This window comes from Anarhichas minor, unplaced genomic scaffold (assembly GCF_050575085.1).
Source record: "Anarhichas minor isolate MPS153535 unplaced genomic scaffold, ASM5057508v1 ptg000028l, whole genome shotgun sequence".
Classification (NCBI taxonomy): Eukaryota; Metazoa; Chordata; class Actinopteri; order Perciformes; family Anarhichadidae; genus Anarhichas; species Anarhichas minor.
The window spans coordinates 5,532,235-5,551,240 of record NW_027466474.1 but is presented as its reverse complement, the minus strand read 5'-3'; the positions used below and the strand labels follow the sequence as shown (position 1 = coordinate 5,551,240).

Sequence of the window (19,006 nt, the reverse complement as noted above, 5' to 3'; positions counted from 1 at the left end):
GCAATATGTTTTTTGTACATATGCTATTTATAAAAGATTACCTGTTGCTTGCTTTCGCTGCATCTTAAGGTTGTGCTGAGATATTTCTACACTATTCACCTAAAGCTTTTTATCCATCATTATTTTATGAGGGATGTAACTCTATATTGAAATCCTCTTTTGCATCGTCAGAAATGTACAAGAGCCTTTTATTCATTGCTCAACGACCCCTGAAGTGCAATCACAAACCGCCAGTTCTCTCCTGAAGAACATGCAGGAATAGGAGAGGTTGTAGTTCAAAATCAGACCACATTACCCATAATACACTTGTGAGCGAAAAGTCGCCGCACCTTCGCCGGGTGGAGCTTGTGAACGTGGGGACGTTTGTGGGTTACTGCTGGAGTGAGAATTGTTTGACAGGGAGAGGTGAGGCGACCTGTGAAGGGGGATTTGGAAAAGAGAAGTTAGGGGTTTATTTTAGAGTGTCTCCGGCAGTTTGCGAGTCAACGGCTGAGGCACAAATGATTCGCACGAGTCTCAGCAACAGGGCAACGAGAGAAATGTCAGGGACCGTTCCAGCCTCGAGCGAGGGGAAGCGCGACTAGTAGGCTTTCACCGCAACGCGGAAAATATTCAGGGGTGAGAGAATGCGAATGGTGAGAGGATACCGAAATCAAACAAAATGGAAACGATGTAGCGTCGCTGCGACATTCCATATAGCTAGAACTAACGGTAGAGTAGAGAGTAGATAGCTAAAGGGGCTAGCAGGTTTAACTAACATACATGTAAAGTTATTCTCCGGGAGAAGCTGAAGCAGAGCCTTGGAGGCGTCTGTTGAATCGGGAGGGTCCACCAGTGTTGCGAAATCAAAGAAGATAATCACAAGAAGATGCTACGGAGAAGACTGAACCGTTTGGTATGTGTGCCTGGCATCAACACACACGCACGCGCACACACTCACACGCACGCACACACACACACACACACACACACACACACACACACACACACACACACACTAATTGTTAGCTTATGCCATCCTGCTGCTCCTGCTAGCGTTTTTAACTGCAGTGACTGTGTATGTCCTGAAAGAATGTTAACTGGCATTCCCAGTATTTTCCTTTTTTTCGTCCCTCGACATTTTGGCCGGAAATCCGTGAGAAACTTACAGCAAGCTGTTACTTCACACTGCCTGGCAACACGAAACCAGCGGTAGTCTCACTTCATTGCTCTGTTAGCTAACTGCTAGGTAAGTTCTTCTGCCAGCCAGGAGGTCACGACGGATGCCAGTTGATGTCAGCTAAACTAAGAGTCATTTTTTGTCTGGCATGTAAACTCTCAACCTTCTCCAGAACCGTAGCATCACATGTTCAGTGAGCCTCACCTGTAACAATGCGTGTAACACAACCAAGGAACTACAGCTCTGGTGAGAGAGCAGGCTATCTCATCTACCTGTCTCCAGAGACCTGGGCTGCTTCTCTCTGGGGTCACAAAATGCTAAAAATATGCACTCTATTTAAAGACACTATGGCCTGCATCTAAAGATACTCTGTGTAGCCTTTATGCTCGGCATTACAGTTGAAACTGTTAACGTAAGCCGGTTAAATCAATTAGAGTCACATTTGATAATCAATTTATTTATTCTCTCCATTAAATCAGCCAAACTGTCACTGGATTTAGCTTTTATAAATGTGTGGATCTGCTACTTTTCAGTGTTATGTTTTTTTTCTACATGGAATATCTTTGGATTTTAGACCATCGCTCAGACAATATAAGAACGCAAATCAATAGTTTCTAATTGCACTACAGCCCCTCTTTGCTCTGACGTTGCTTTGCATCCATCCACCGGATTTGTTGAATTTGGCATTTTGCCAGCGTGAACTGCTTTGACATCATATTTCACGATTGGTCAATTTAATGCTTACCCTTTTAAAGTTCACCCATCGGTTTCACTGCCCTTTTCCCATACATTCATCAGCCGTGAGTGGGCTAGTAACTATCCGCAAGGCCAGGTTTATAAATGCTAAACCGCCTTTACTGCCTCTTTATCATCCTCCTATGCACCAGTAACCTGTTGTTGCCGGTGGTTTGAATCCCCCACGGGCTATGTGAGCAGTATAGATAGCGACAGTGAATAAGGGGAAGCAATATAATAATTATAGTGCCCGACCCTCCTCCTGGCCTCACTCTAAGTGTTGCCAGGTCAGCTGATTTTTCCCCTCCTTCTGGAGAGGATTGCTGCTGTAATTTCTCTCCAGTGTGAGCTGTAAATAATATTTTGTGCGGGGCAGTCAGCCACACTGCCATTGATGCGCACAGCGCCGTTATCTGAGGCTCTGGCTGTCTGCCTCCTGATACACACTGAAGCCCAAGGGGGGTACATGTGCATCATGAAGCGGGAGAGCAGATAGAGGGAAGAGTGTGACTGCTCATACCAAAAGGCACCGAGGAGGCTTCATGTGTCTCACTTGACTCTTCCACCATGATGCGCTGGGCCGCTAAACCCTGAGTGTGTCTTTTGGAAAATCAGTAAAGATGGCTGTGGGGGGGGGGCTCCAGAGGTTGTAATGCTCTGACAGGAATGTGAAATCACACAGTTGCCTTTGATGTTCGTTCAAGCCCTTGAAGGCAGCAGTGTGATCTGTGAGAGGTGGAGCCTGGCGGTGATAGTATTCATTGAGGGAGCCCCTGCCTTGAATGCAAGGAGAACAGCACCGTCACATGAAAACACCATCAACCAGGCAGCACCTCAGAAGGCCTCCTCCTACTCTCTAGCTTGGTTGAAATCACACTTGGGAAGTTGACCGTTGTAGTACTGTAGCAAGTATTCCGCTGCCCAGTAATGAAGTACACTGAAGCTCGACAGGTACTCTTACCCTGCGCTCAAAGACAGGAAACGGTCCCGGTGAAACAAATGGAATTACTTTGAGTTAATACAATTATAGAATTTAGTGCTGAAACAATTAGTTCTGTAATCACTTAGCTAAACAAGCATTTTGATAATCAGATAATCATTGATTTATTTTTAAGGCAAATCTACTAAATGTTCTCTTTTTCTAGCTTCTTGATTGTGAGGATTTGCTGCTTTTTTTTATCTTATGTGATAGTCAACGCAATATCTTTTAACTATTTTAAAACACTTTATTTACAAAACAATTAATTGAAGATAATAATAAAACCCAAAATATGATGGGTATGTTAACAAAAACAAACTTAAGTTAGCTGGACTGTTTCAAGGTTTCTTGTGTGAAGTATAAGACGTGTTTTTTACCACACATGATGTAGGAAGGCATTTCAACGGCAGCCTCTTGGGGTTATTTACGAGCCGTAGAACGCTTGGATATTATGTATTTTATCTCAGTTTTCACGAGGGTGAAGATATTCTAGCCTCCAGTTTTTCCTTTTGGTTTAGATTTAGATTCACAAGCACCCCAGTGATGTCTTGACATTTAATACATATTTTCCCCTGTTTTGAGAGTTGTTCTAGTTTTAGGGTGCAATGCGCTTGTGTGTTTAAGGCTGTGTAGTGAAGTCTCAACTATTTAGTGCCTCTGCTCAGGGGTCCTGCTCCTTCTCGGCAGGGCTTCCCCCTCACCCTTCTGCCCTCCTCTCCAGCTCTCCTCAGCCTGTCCATCCTGCTGCAGACTGTTGCACTGGAGCCTGCCAGTCTCAGATCTGTCTCTACTTGATTGTGACCCATGCCCCAGTAAACAGGCCCTTACCTGGCAGGAGATGTTGTTGAGTATGTTTTGAAGTGTTGCCTGTCAAATGCGTTTGGGAGCCCCAGGGCTCTGCAAACCGGTTTCTCAGGCCACCTAAGAGCAATGGCAGTTCTGAGACTTGCACACAAACCTGTGTGCACACACTAACACAACTGCACATTAAGGTGATTTTGTGCCAACGTAAACACACAAGGTTGAATTTATTTTCACTGTCACCACTCTTCCCAGGGGAAGCAATAAAAGAGGATGTTTTTGTACCTGCTGCTGAACGATACAGTAGTTCCATGTGACCTGCAAGTGTTGGGCAAATTAGTCTAATCTCCAGCATTCTAAGCACTTTGTACCCGATGCTGTTTTCATGACTGTATTTTGGTTCTGCTGGATGACTTACCCCGCTTCAGAATGCTCCAAATTGTGTGTTTTTTTTTAATATTGCAGGACAGTCTTGCTTTTATATACTCTAGCTAGTAGCACCTGTTGTAAACATATTGGAGCATTAGAGAGCAGTTAGGTTAAGAGTCTCCTCTGAAGGCAACAGACCATACAAGGCATCGTAGGACCATTTGATTTATCAGGTCTGTTTGATTAGGAGAGATGCGTATTGATTAGAGCTGTGCTCCGTTTTGCCGCCATTAGTCTTGCACCGTGAATTGGCTTGCGAACAGAATTGCTTACTCCGATTTCTTTCTCTTCCTTCCTCTCTCCATCTGCTCTCCTGCACGCTGCCCAGTAATGGAAGCCCAGCCAAAGGAGCTCATCTGCAACACACAGCAGGATGATAAATATATTTAGTGTGGGGAGGGTGGCAGTGTGAAGGAATAAACGGCTGGTGGTGGGACAGCGTGCTGATGAAATATAGTGGGGGGGAGTAAAGAACGCCCTTCGTGACTCAAACCCGAAACACTGGAAACCAAGGGGGTGTACTTGCCGCCTCTTTGCACCGCTCCATCTCCTCCTCCACCTAATGGACACTCTTTTCAGCTTCCTGTAGCGGTTCACATTGGAGTGGACGGGTCAATTTAGATACAAGGGGACCATGGATGGCTTTTTGTGGCAATTTTCCACTTCCTTTTAAAAGCTAGGTTGAATTCTCAGTTTGTACCTCTAAATAATTCAGGTTGCTTCATATATTTTGAATTCTGCTCACATCACTCCTCCTTTTTCCTGACCCACGTATCCTCGCGAGGCTAGCAGCCCTCCAAACGCATGCTCGTCATCCATATATGTATAAAGGCTCATCCAGAGATTTTTCTGTGCCATGCTCCAGCTCTAGCATTACCCAGAGAGCATTCGCAGTGAGATGTGAAGAGAATGCTGAGATGTGTGTGTGTGTGTTTTTTTTGTGTCTATGTCTCACTCTCTGTGTCTGAGCACGGAGGGAGGAGGTGAGACGCCAGCATCTGTGATGGTTTGTCATACCAGTTCATTTTTTTGTTGTTGTCACATGACGGAAAAGAAACTGCAAAGTCCATGTGAGGATTTAACGAGTGCTGCGTGACTTTCCCCCTCCCACCCACACACACACACACACACACACACACTCTCACATGAACACCCAGGCTAGGCAACAGCCTGCAACGGTTATTTCCACGACAAACTCGCAGCTATGCAGGCGGTACAGCTCAGTCACAGGGAGGAACATGAGTGTTTTTAACGTGGTGGCAGTTCAGTGGGAGAAGACGTCTGGTGAGAAAAGCCAACCCCAAATCAACCATCTGAGGAGAAGCAGGAAAGAGCCACATTGATTTCTGTCATCAGACCCATTGCCCTCCAATGCAGTGTCTCAGGATAATTAATTGAATAGCAATTACAGCCGGTGGAGCTCGGTACATTATTAAAGATAATGTCATCAGTAGGGCTGCAGCTGAGATAGAGATTGTTATAAAATCTTGTCAGCATCATTAGGACGCACTGTAAATGCCTTTCTGTTGGTGTTGCATGGCTCTCTGCCAGACATGGTGGGGGGGGATTGAAGCCATTGTATTTTGCAGTTTAGTTATGTACACTACATAGACAAAAGCAGCTGGATCCAGCATCTTCATTGTAAGAAGCTGAATCTGGTGATTTGTCGCACACACACGCACAGAGCGTATGTGCACTTGGCTGGAAAAACCGTACTCCATTTATGGCTACACTACTTTAAATTCTCTTTAATTATGGATTAAAGTGCGACTAGGCTGCTGCTCAAAATGTGCTCAGTTTGCCCGCTCTTAAAGCACAAAGCAAGGAGCTTTTTCTTCCATAAGAGTCCTTTTCAGTTTAGTCATTCTCTCCAGGACTTACTGAGCTAACTTGTCTACAGGATGGTAGCTGTGGGGACAAAGTTCAAGCTGGAGTAACATATAATCTCTAAAGCAAAACCAAAGCCTCAGTAAATGAAAGCTTTCAGACTATAAACCATTGAGAAAATAACTTGCCTCCTGAGAACTTGTTTTGTGAAGTTTTGGCTGCGCTCTAGCCTTCTATTTAGTCTGTGTACACTTCTATTTTGAGGAACAGTGTGCCTCAAATACACCACCACAGACCTCTTGTCAGCAATGTGTGACTTGCTGAAACATTTCCCTCTAAGGCCGTTTCTTTGTGTTCCACAACATTTCTTTATCATCGTCTCTTGTGGCAAACAAGATGAGGTAGATGGTCCACAGGTTTCCCACCAGGGATTTGTGTAGTTTGTGTTCACGACATATGATGCAGCACATTTTCTGGTAATTCAATAAATGAATAGTCTATATTAAATAACCACATGCTAAAGCCTATTCTTTATACACCTGTGTGAATTAGACAAATGAAAAGTATATTCTCATTTTATTTAGAACTTGAGTGCAAAATATGCGTAAGTTTCAACTAAGGTTATAGAAAAGAATGAATATTCCTAGCTATATACTGACTGTTGATGCACACAAATACATAGTAATCAGATTGAGACAATAGTTTTGATTTAACTACACTCGGCTTTCCCGTAAGCACAATTCTTTTCAATTCAGTTGTTGTGAGAAACACACATACTGACTTCAGTACATGCTCATCAATTCAGACAACGCAATCGTGTGTCATGATATCTCGATAGGATGCCGTCACGATATGATTCCATTGAAAGATGTTAAATCATCGACCAGCATTGCAAAATGAGTTCGCACAATATCCGTCTGTGGCTCTTTTTGAGCAAGCAGCTCCCAGTACGAGGTCCAGATGAGTTTCCCCTCCTCCCCGTTGTCGAGGGACTCTGTGTAATGTAGGCCAGTACCAGCTCGTGGTACAGTACGCTCTGTGTCTCGTACAGCTGCAGCGATGCTCGTAGAACAATGAGCCTTTGCCTATCCACAACAGCTCCTTAGGATCAGCCCTCGGTTCAAGTTGGACTGTTATTACTCTGTGGGGCCATTCATCGCTGAGAGCAAACGGCGGACAGAGGAGAGAGTAGCCGCTGATATGGGCTCTGTAGACTATGCCACAGGCCGAGTGTTGGGGGATCCATGATGGAGGTAACACCTGTTGGATGGGGTAATGGCTCTGCTTTTCCTTGACTCGGTAGCCTCAAAGTATGGGCAACCAAAAAAAAGTATTTTTAAGACGTACCGATGAAGATGTGCACCCACTTGTTATAGATATTTAGAGGACGGACTAAAGCTGAGCAAGAAAAATATCAAAAAGTTTCGTTGTAACCTGAAGATGTAGTATAATAATGGTATGAATTGTTTAATATGGGTTTCCTGTGAGACAGTATGGTCCTACTGTATTAAAAAAAAAAAAGCTGGTTAAATTAGGTTTTGTGTGATTTAAAGATGCATTGAGATCGTCTTAAATTAAAGAAAACACCTTTGTGCTGAAATTAGACAAATGAGCCCATGTGATGTCAAATTGCTTCATTAAAAACTCGCACAGGAAATGTAACAGGTGAATACTTCTTGAAGTCATTGTAGTGACAAACTTTCCGCTGTCGGTTTGATGTTAATGTCTCTATATTTTTCTTCAAAAAATGATGTCGCCTCTGTAAATGCTCTGCAGCCGAGGCAATGAGCGCCTGGATGTGTGATCAAATCTGAGATTACAATTAGTGAGACGGAGCGAGCGTGCAGGAAGATGACGGGCCAGTGGGCTGACAGGACAGAGAAGCGAGTGCTAGATGGAGTACTGCAGTGACTAACGGCGTTGACTCAACGCGTGCACCTTTCCCCTTGCATTCAAACATTCATCACTCAACTCTATTCAGTCATAAAAGCAACTTTATGTTGCAGTTAGGCCGTTTTTTTTTTTTTTTTTACTGTTAACATTTCTTGCAGCGGCTTACTGGAGGTTAGACATTTTCTCTGGTATTTACTCTTCGACTATTATTTGATGTTTATGCCTAGACTTACTCCAATGCACTAGATCTTATCTTGGGACGTTCCCTGTTATGGTTTGTCCTGAATGTGGTGAGGGAAAAACCGCTAATATGCACCACATTAAGAGGCAGATAAGGTTGACCTGTGATGAATCCACTTAAGCTGAGAGCGACATCATAAAACCTGATAGGATAGATAAGGTGCCGCTGAAGCAGATGTTGTTAAGTAGTCGAATATGATAAAAGGACTGAGCCGCCCGCACGCTCTTCAGCCCACTCTTCTCATGTACTGGTACCACTAATGAGGCATTAGACTGTGTGCAGCTCACTTTTGTGCAGAGAATTGCATGAAATGGATACTAAGGTCAAATAGGAACATGGACTTAACAACGAATCTGTCGTTCTCATTGTTCTATGTATTAGTACACGTGCAGGAGACAAAGAAGTACAAGCGTATAGGGCCCCAGTGCTCTCTCTTAAACACACGGCTCCCTCACACCTCATTAAATGTGTTTAAGTGGATTCTCTTTCCTGTAGCCAAGTTACAAGAGCAGGCGAGCTGCTGTATTCTTTTAAGTGGACTTCTTTTCGATTCGCTTCAGCACTTCTGTAAGAATAAGTTCCAGGATTGATTTTGTTTGACCTCGATATCTATTTGTGTCAGGGTGTATAACTCTCTGTGCCAATGTCACACCTACTGTCACGAACCCTTTTCCCTCTACACACCGTGGTAGCATCTTGATTTGCCGGTTTGCTCAGGAGATGCTTGTCAGTTTCACTTCTTTGTCAACAAACACTCCTCTTCTGCACACGCACGAGTATGCGGCCGGAGCCACGCTTCAGTTAAACTTTGCTTGACAAATAAAGACGCAAGAGTTAAACACACGTTGCAGTCCTCAGAGCCAGAACCACTTACTCTATGCTCTTTGACAGATTTGCAGGCCATAAATGGCAACATGTTAACGTCAATGAAGAAGGGCTATGTCGGAAACTGGATGTGGTGTTTCTATTCTTGTGTGTTTGTGTCACCTGAGGGTCAGACATGATGATACGTGCCCAATTCAAGGATCAGGACATCTGAGCGATGCCTTTTAAGATGAGTGGTGGTCTTCGTGAATAGAAACCGTAAATCCAGTTGCTTTTAGATAACGGTAGTTGTATGGGTGTCTTATGGCATGAAATATGTGATCCAAGCAGGAATCTCACTGTCTCACTGTCCCTTACACCACTACATCTCAGTTAGACTAAATTCATGGATTAATCAAGAAAATAATTGTTAGTTGCAGCCCTAGTTTGGAATAAATAAATATTACTTCAATTAAAATGTGATTTTTAAAAAGAAAAAAAAAAGACTTGTATGCTTGTTTGTCCACCTTGTGTATGCATCTGTGTATGTATGTGTGTATATGAGTAATTATAATGCATTCTTACAAGACAACAGCACCAGAGTTGAGTCAACATCTCTCGTTTAATATTTGTGATTTCAAAGGTTTCCTATGGTTGCGCTGTGAGGGAGTTACCGCTGTGATGGATTAGGGTTACAGTGGACATGGCCTCGTACTTTTCTCGTTACCCAGTGTGTCTGTTCAGCTAGCAGCATGCAGATTGTGACAAAGCGGGATAGTCACTGAATAGTGAGATGGTGTGACAGGACGCGGTGTCATCAGACCCGAGTCATCATTGGGAGTTTGGCAGTCGCTGAATGCAGTCTTATATTCCCCCCCTGTCCCCTCCGGAGCCCATTTCACAATTTGTGCATAATTTAATTTAGAGTGTCATTTAATGTAAAGTTTCAGAGTCATGCAATTCACTAATGCACCATTTATTTCTAATTAGCATTGGATGTTTGCGTTATTGATCTTCATTCACGTTTTTCCATCTTGGGTGAATCTGCTGTTTGCTGTTGACATGCTGGCACTTGACTTTCGGCCACTTTTCCTTTACTTGCTCATCATTGGCATTGAACGGCTTTCTTTGACCTTTGACTCACGATGTATAGATAATCGCTCCTATTTTTCCTTACATTAGCATTTCCTGTTCCCTGTTTTTGAGCTGTGCATTGCGATCACGTAACTGCTCAGAAATGAAGCGGGCCTCGTGGTCTGACCCTCATTATATTTTACAGCGAATAATGTCCATTAAATCAATGTCCGTTCAATAGTTCTTATCTTTAGGACCCCAGGGCTTAATCTACGTCCTCATTTTATATAGAATCTCATTTCCAGCATTAATTATGTGTGTGTGTAGGTGCCAACATTTCTGTTTTAGAATAATTGCTGAGGCCCAGAGCTTTGCTTATGTTGGTTGTTGCAACAATGTTTCCGTATGTTTTATTAATCCGAAAGGCCTGCAACCTTGAGGCTCTTGTGTATAATCAATCCTAGATGGGCACAGGTGATGGATGGCACTAGCAGGAGCCAGCCAACGTATACTGTTGACTGTCTGACCTGTAACCCTGAAGGCACAAGCCAAGTCGAGGCTAATTTCTTTTGTAAATTGTTCCTTACTTGCGTTTTATATTTTGTATGCGCAGCCCTTTTTCCCGGACCCACATTGTCTCCTCGTGTTATACGAGGTGTTCGCTATTTTATATCGGGGATTCTTTTACATTTATAGCATTTTTCAGAGTACACAGAGGAAGGATAACTGCCAGAAACACTGCATCTGATTCAAACAAATGAACAAAGTAGTCCATGGGGTTTACTGCTCCTTCTGGGTGCTGGTTGTTGTTGTTTGATAAAGAAAAACCGTGATGTGCTTGTGTCCTTGGATACTTCCTTTCTCTCGCACTATTTCTTCCTCCCACTCTCTCTCCCCTCATTCTCTGGCAGCCAGGTCCGTCTGGTCCTGCTGAATTAGTGTCAGTGTGTGCCGAGCGGGTAGGGGATGGTAGATCTGACAGCCATACTGAGGTGTGAACACGTCTGCTCATGCATAAGGGAGCATTATATAAGCCTTTTGGTTCTCTTCTCTAGTCCCGTCTGGAGAGACGATGGGAAATATTTTGGAATTAGGATTTTGTGTTATTTGACTGCTCATGAAAAGCTACTTATTGCATAAACTGGAGTTATGTAGGCTGTTTTTTGGGCCCCAAATGCATGAATTAGGCTTGCAAGTGAGGCTACTCTTTGATCTCACCTCTTGTCAGCAACAGACTTTGGGCAGCTCGCTGTCCAGGTGGCCGTAATTCACACATTCCCTGGGTCTGGTCCAGGATCAGATGTTCATGGTAATCCGTCCCCTCAACCCACATGTTGCTGGCCTTTATATTAAATAAAGCAGATCCCCTGCCTGCATAACCTTAATCATTTACAGGCACAGTAACAGCTACACAACTTGTACTTGAGCTGAGGGCAAGACTATAACTATATGATAATATAATTGGAGGAAAAAAGCACGGGCAGTTTGGAACATGCTCAAGCTCGTTTTCCAGATGCTGATTCAGTCAGTTTGTCAATTAATGGTTTAATTGATAAATGAGGTTAATTATATCTTTAGTTTAGTGTGATCATCAACCATTCATGTATACAATCACCATCTGAAATATTGCCTTTAACTAATGTATGTTGGTACAAACGTCCAGAGTCCACTAAAAATAGTTTGTAATCATTCACGAAGCATGCATGAACTTACTGACGGAAAAACAAAATTCTTCACATTTTTTTAAGACGCTTCATTGAACGCCGTGTCCCATTTTCCCGGCGTAATTTAAACCTTGGCACTGGAACAAGAGGAAGAGTGGAATACGGGTTAATATCACAGGATTGCACATTAGAGGATGCAGCTTGTTTACGGGCAGACAAGCTTCTTAAGAAAAATTTAATTTGTGTGTGTGTGTGTGTGTGTGTGTGTGTGTGTGTGTGTGTGTGTGTGTGTGTGAACCTTTTGAAGATAAAGTTTCTTATTAAATTATTAACAGCAGATTGAACTCTCATTAATTGAGGTAGCGTTGCTGACATTTCATGGACCACAGTGATAAAATCAGTGGGGTGTCACCAATATCTGGAAAGTATAATTTGCTTTTATGAGGAATCTTCAGGTCAGATTGGAAGATCGAAGGTACTATAGATTTTTATAACTACGTATTTGCTTAATTGCGCAGAGCGATAACAAACGACAGACACATAAAACATAGAAACCACTGGATTTCAGTACTGGTCAACAGCTTATGACTAATACCTTACAATGCTTATTTACCGTTATGTTACACTTGAAAGAGGTGGGAAAAGTCTTCATGCATATGGTGAGATAAGGAACAAGCTTGAGAAAAAAAAAGAAGATGAGGTGGAACTTCAAGCAAATATGTCTCCAGTATACTGGCTTCGTTGCTTTGACCCTGCAGCCCTTGTGTCTGTCCACCCGAAGCCTCAGGAATAGATATTGAGGTCAGTTTTCTGGGCTCCACTCTTCAGGACGGAACCAAAATGCATGTGTGCTTGTGCACAGTTTTTGATTAATTAAAGATCCCGTATAATGATGGAGAATCTTAATGGTAGTGATGCACTAATATACTGGCTATGTGCTGGTAATGCTACTGCCCTTAGTAAAAAGACTCTGCATTGTTCAGACGTGACTGATCCACTTGAAGCCACTGTTGACAGATGACAGGCTAGAAATGAGGAAGCCAGCCACTGTTATTATAAAACTGTAACAGTGCATGATGATCTTATTTTAGAGGTAATGTATGCATGTGTCCACTTTAAGTTAAGAAGCGGTGTTTAATTACAGCCTCTGGTTGTTTCACACACAGAAGAATGAACCCAATCAGCTTCACGTAGTGCAGCAAACTGATTTTATGTTCAAAAAGGGAAAAAAACACCTGCCTGACAGTTTGTGACACTGGCGTAAGGCGAGCTCCTGTAGAGTTAAGACCTTGACTTGCTCTGTGATTCACCCTACCTGCCTTTTTATAGAAGAGGAATTTCCCCGGCCACCTCATGTCGAGGTTAGTCCAGCGTGTCCCTGGCTCCCGACGCGGCTCCTGAGTCTTTACCCCGTCAGACATTTGGCTAGTGCGTGCGTGCACTTAATGCGTGTGGGTGCACATATCACCCTGCCATCTGCATCACAAGGCAGCTCATCCAATAAATCAGAGCGCAGCATTTTTCTCCTGGCTGTCCGCATTTATGACTCGTTTACCATCGACGAGCGACCACCTGGGAGGGAAGGAATTAAGTTATACTCCTCGCACAGTCACCATTCTGGCCCGTTGACCCCTGTCACACTTTTCTGTGTCCTCTCTCTGAGTTATTGGCTTGTGCTCAACAGTGAGTGCTTTTCAAGTCTTTTTAATTTGCTGCACCACTGTAGCATTTCTAATCGCTTAATACTTGACCTGTGGGGGGAATGTAGGCCTCATCAGACTTTAAGAGTTTTTATGACCACTTCTTGCACCATAAAACAAGTTGTTTATTTATTCTATTCCATATATTTGTTAGATTTAACTGGGCTCGTTTAATGTCTAATCTCTGTTGAAGTGAAGAGACGTACCTTGAATTACTAACGTATCCTCTTTCCTTTCTCCTTTTATCTGAATCTCTCTCTCTCTCTCTACCTCTACCCACCTCTGCTGCTTCGTCCTCTAGCTTGGCCGAGTGGAGAACAGAGTAGAGAGTAGGACTATCTATGTTGGTCATCGGTCATCTTCCACCAATGAGGCTATCATCCCACCCAAGTTCTGTGATAACAGGATTGTGTCTTCCAAGGTAAGAAACGCACACGCACACACACACACACACACATGCCAGGGCGCCCCAGTCTTTGCCTTACACAGGATGAAATTCATATAGCTCTGTTTGTTTCCCAGCTCCTCTGTGTATTCTCTTTCACCTGCCTTCAAGCATTTCTCTTCTCTTATCTAACACTTGGATTGAACTCCTGAACATTCCTGTGTCTTCCTTTCCTTTCTTCCTCCTCCCACTGCCTCTCCACATGCTCCTCTTCTTCGCTCCCAGCGGAAGGCGATTATTTGTTTGTCAGGGGAGCAGTGAAATACACGGCTGCTATTAATGTACTGGCAGGGTGGGAAATTTGGTCGTTTCCCCTCTGGGCTCTGATTGACCCCCTCCCGCCCCCCCCACCCAAATCTAACCCCTCAGCCCTCAGTGTCGGCGGCAGGCTCAGGCAGGTTCAGGCTGGTGCTGGCTGACTCGCTCATGGATATGAAGAAAGTGATGAGGAGAGGGGAAGCAGTGTGAGAGTAAGGCGGCAGTGGGATTTATAGTGGTGCAGAGCCTCCCAGTGAGGATGGGCCAATCAATTGGCTCCTGCCAGTATGTCAGGGTAAACAGCCTTTAATTACCCCGGCTGTAGTGTTTATGCTCCTCCATGCCTCTGCTCTCCATCATCCTGTTGCGTTTGCAATGGCCGGTCTCCGCTTCTCCTCTCTCGCTCCTGTGCTACTGCACCACCACCCTCACTGCTGCCCCCCCCCCCCCCCCCCCCCTTTTCTCATTACTTTCACTCTCTTTTCTGTCCGGCAAAATGAGATGGGGCCATTCTGCTGCCGCTGCATTTCAACGCTATCCCCATGCAGAGGTTCCCTTTCATAAACAGTGCCTTAATGCTGTTTCCCTGTGAGTGTGTGTGTGTGTGTGTGTGTGTAAGTGTATGCACTGTTTTTCTACCCAGGCACTTTAAATTGTGGCACCAAGTTACCGGCAGGGTATTGTCGAGCCGTCTCTCTGGGATTTAAGCAGATAAAAGTGTTGCTTCAGCCCCGATTGGTATCAGCAGTCATGGCCACTTATAAAAGAACAAAACGCATATGAATAGTCCCCAACATGATAAGTTCATCGGCTCTGCATTCAAGGGTAGCCAGATTAAGGAGATAAATCGCTTATCTGAATCAATGGAATACCTGTGGTCCCCCAAGGGCCTTCTCCCTCGGCAGAACAAAGAACAGAGACTCAAGCTATTGAAGTCCCCCCCCCCCCCCCCTCTCCACAGCTCAGACAGAATGCACATATGCAAGAGTCTGTGAATATTGAATGCCTCTAATCTCTCTCCCCCCTTGCCAAGCTTTTTGTTAACCTCCCTACATTCTGTAGAAAAACACCATGCCTGAATGGCAAAATTATGCAGAAAGAAATCCACAAACTGTAATACCTTCTTTATTTCTCTGTGACCTACATGCATGTGTTTTTTTTGTCTCTTTCCTCCCACAGTATACAGTTTGGAACTTTCTACCAAAGAACCTGTTTGAACAGTTTAGAAGAATTGCCAATTTCTACTTCCTTATCATTTTCCTGGTGCAGGTAAGGACAAGTTACGTCAGTGTGTTTGTTCATCATTCTTAAATAAATTTATAGATGTCATCTGTGACTGTGGTGTTGTGTAACAAGTTGACGTGTATGAGGCGCGTGCACGTCTGATATCTTTTCACACAACCCGATGAAGCAGGTTAAAGCCTGTTGATGATCAAGCTCAATGGGTTAATGTGTCTCATCCAACTTGGCTTCACAACCTGTGTTCTGCAGACCAGCACGATGTGTTCGTTTCCTGTGTGAAAGTGTGGCCATTTGCATGTGGGCATGGCCGGTGGGAAACAGATACTGGATGTGTGAACTGTACGGCGTGACTGAGAAGTGTGTTCATCAAAGCAGGTTGCACATGTCCCACACATCGATTAACAATCTGCTGTCTTACATGGCCTTTTAAGACAGATGTCGTATGAAGCAGGAAATAATGCCATGGTACTGTGTTAATAAAGGTATCAGTGAATCAAGGAAGGGGGAAACAAATTATAAAAGGATCTACATGCAAAGACACACTTATGCATAAACGGACATTAATCTCACCTAGTTTGTGTCAAGACTTATACATCTGAATTTGACAAGTGCATTGTTACAAAAGGTCTTTCTTTCTTAAGAAGGATCCATCTTGAATTGTAAGCTAGCTGTATGGAACTCAACTCTTCTATTAACCAATTACCCAACTAATTAATGGGTTTTTAATGGGCTATTAGTACCAGGACTCAGGAGCTTGCAGATTGTATTTTTATCTAACGTGTCAATACTGAATTCCCCTAGAATTAGATAGGAAGGTTTACAGATATATCTGTTTATTTAAAGTTTAATGTTTTTATTTTTATTTTGAACGTTCGCTTTTGGCCATCCCAAATATTTATGGAAAATGGAAGTATGTTTTTTAATTGCATATATATTTTTTATTATCTTTGCTTTGATTCTCACAAAAGAAAAGAGTGGTTTTACCAGATTATTTTGGTTTTACGTATATATGGCAATCTAAAATCTGTCATTGTCAGCTTGTGTGCATCGTGCCCATCCTCATGACGAGCTGACTGACTGAGAGCTCCAGGAGCGCTGACCAAACGGCTTTGACTGACATCCTTATTCCCTTGCTCTGTGCTCTTACGTGACCTCTCCTCTCTCCTCTTTGGGATCTGGCAGTTGTTGATTTGTGTATGGAACCAAAAAAAAAAAAGCAATTAGTTGCTTGCATCTGCACTTGCTCTTCTATCATCTCTGTCCCTTTTTCTAATCCGTGGAGATGGAAACTAACCTCTCTCCTGTTAGCGGTAACCCAAACTATGGAGGCAAACAGCCCTCTAGTGTAAACGGGTGCTGCCGTTGGGTCTGCTCAGGAGGGATGTGCTCTATCTAGTCGCATACTGACTGAATGAGCTCACAGTGACTGCTCCCAGAGGTCCAACACTGTACTAGACTGAGAAATTCAAGTCAAAAGCAGATCAATTTCAGAGTTTATTTTTCCCTCCAGGCCTTGTTTCCACCAGTATTTACAGTTGACAGCCTCTATTTTCCAGTTTGTCTGGCTTAACTCCATATGATCCTCAGCTAATGGATAAAGGTCCTGGATTGTTGGACAGTTGTGAGCTAATGTGTGAAATTATCGTGATAGAATGCAGTACACTTATGTGGGAGTAAACCACCAAGCATGTTTGCATCACTCTCACAAACGTGCAAGGATTATCGGTGTGTAATGTGTGCGGTGTTTGTTTGTGTGTGAATACATTGTATGTGTGGATGTATGACTCAGTGGGTGTCCTGGGTTTGCTGACGGTGTTTACCCAAGCTGCAGCGTGGTTGGCCTTTCTCCACTAATCCAGTCTCTTGAGGGGCTCCTTATCCCAACCACTCAGTTTTTCCCATGCAGCCTGCTATTATATCAGAGAGAGAGAGGATGAGAGAGAAACAGGTACACACCCACATCTCATAGACGGAAATAAACCTTCTCACTTCCCCCTGAGAGCCTTCATGCAAATGCTCTACCAACAACCAAATGTCACGCATCCTCCAAATCTGTTCCACCCTCCTTTGGTCTCTCCCTGTCATTTGTTCTTTCTGTCGTTGTTGCTCCCCTTCTCTCGCTCTCATTCCACCCATCTCTCTGCAGCGCTGCACTGCTGACGTCAGCAGCCAGGAAGCCCTCTTGTACTTCTCAGTGCCACAAATAGACACAGGCTGATAAAAAAAGCATCACTCCGCTATAAATAGCCATGCATGTCTTTGCTTGAATTTGATCGAGTGAGAATAGAGTGCAGTGAAAGAGGAAGAGAAATGGCGATGAGAGTGCAACAGAGAAAAGAAGATAGCGGGGGGGGGGGGAAGAGAGAGAGAGACAGGGAGAACAAAAGGGCAGAGGGGTAGGAGGACGCGAGGGCCCACAGCGCTGCCCTGGGACCTCGGGGACCTGCTGTCCGTCGCTCACTCTGACACACTTCCCGGCTCGGATGAAGGGTTTTGTGCCGCCTCGCTCCGCAGCTCTGATATCACACCAGCATATCAGCAGCAGCAGCACACAGTTCACTGCTACTGCTGAGATGTTTTGGCTTTGCATTTGGTGCAGAGGAGGAAAAGGTATTTGGCCATCTGGACATTTGGTGGGGATCCTCGTCAATCAGTGCGGATAAACGGGGAAAGACGAGCTCTGGGAGAATTGTGCGTCGTTTGGCCCGAAGTACAGTTGTTTGAAGGTTTTGTGAAGGTTTTAGTTTCCTCAGGAGGTTGCTGTTGCAGTGTTTTCTAATGCGTCAATGATACTATTGACGCATTAAAAAGTAGTTTTCACCCCATTCCTAAATTGATGACTGTCCTTGATACAGTTGTTTCTGTGAAGCTGGGAAGTCTTTTAGTGTGAGATGAAAGAAAGTGCTTTTTTAGAATCACTATTTATGAACCGATATTAAAAAAGACACCATAATTTATCTTTTTTTTTATAGTCCTCTATTGTACAGTTGCCATCAAAATTGTCATAAAAGCCCCAAAGATGAATCTACATCAAGCAACATTTCTGCTGAAAGTTGGCGTTGTACAGCACTCTGTGCTGTGGTCTCCCTTTGTCAGGTTTGGCCATCTGGCTGCTGCATCAGAGGGGCATGCTGTCCTCAGTCCTTCCTGCTGGGGCCTTGTTGCACTCTGTTGTGATCAGCTAACCTTCAATCCAGTCATGGGAGTAAACAAAAAAAAAAAAAAAAAAGTGCTCCATCAGCTTTCTCCAATGTTCATTGCATCTGTATTTCAGGATCTGGTCATCACAAACAGTAAAGGGCTAACATGACCGGAGTAAACTCAGCTGTTCTCAAGAAGAAATCAATGTTCCACTCGCAACACAGCCTATAGCAATGCGCAAGGTGTAATGAGTCTTTAACACCGAGCCCCCATCCACCATCCTCATGTACAACACACTGTTCTTTTGAAGCATTGAGCACTCTCACCTCTGGCTCTCTACACCTGAGGCTACTGCGGCAGAATCCTTACTTTTGCTTCTGTCTCACTGGAATCGTCAACCTCTACAAATATAATGCAGACTCTCCTCTGAATCTGCACTCCTCCAAATGGCCGATGTGCGCTAGTCCATCTCTGCTTTGTAATTAATTAATCCTCCAGTTAATTGTAGTCACTTGGGTGGGATAGTAGCTCACTGTGTGTGTGTGTGTGTGTGCGTTGAATGTGGCTGTCCGGGATTACTGAGCGGGCGGCAGTTTATTTTTTTTCATTTTTTT

General features: G+C 43.9%; 1 protein-coding gene across 4 annotated transcripts in view; it reads left to right on the top strand.

Annotated features, from left to right (window-relative positions):
- The first annotated feature begins 360 nt into the window (after positions 1 to 360).
- Positions 361 to 19,006, top strand: part of atp11c (ATPase phospholipid transporting 11C (ATP11C blood group)) — a 40,010-nt gene continuing 21,364 nt past the window's right edge. For 3 of the 4 annotated variants that reach the window (XM_076102823.1, XM_076102822.1, XM_076102820.1), the window contains exons 1-3: positions 362 to 895; positions 13,608 to 13,727; positions 15,189 to 15,278. In XM_076102823.1, coding sequence (XP_075958938.1) covers positions 869 to 895; positions 13,608 to 13,727; positions 15,189 to 15,278 — 237 coding nt within the window. In that variant the 5' untranslated portion in view covers positions 362 to 868. Of the gene's footprint in view, positions 896 to 13,607; positions 13,728 to 15,188; positions 15,279 to 19,006 lie in introns of all 4 variants that reach the window. The other variant, XM_076102821.1, reaches the window with a different exon arrangement.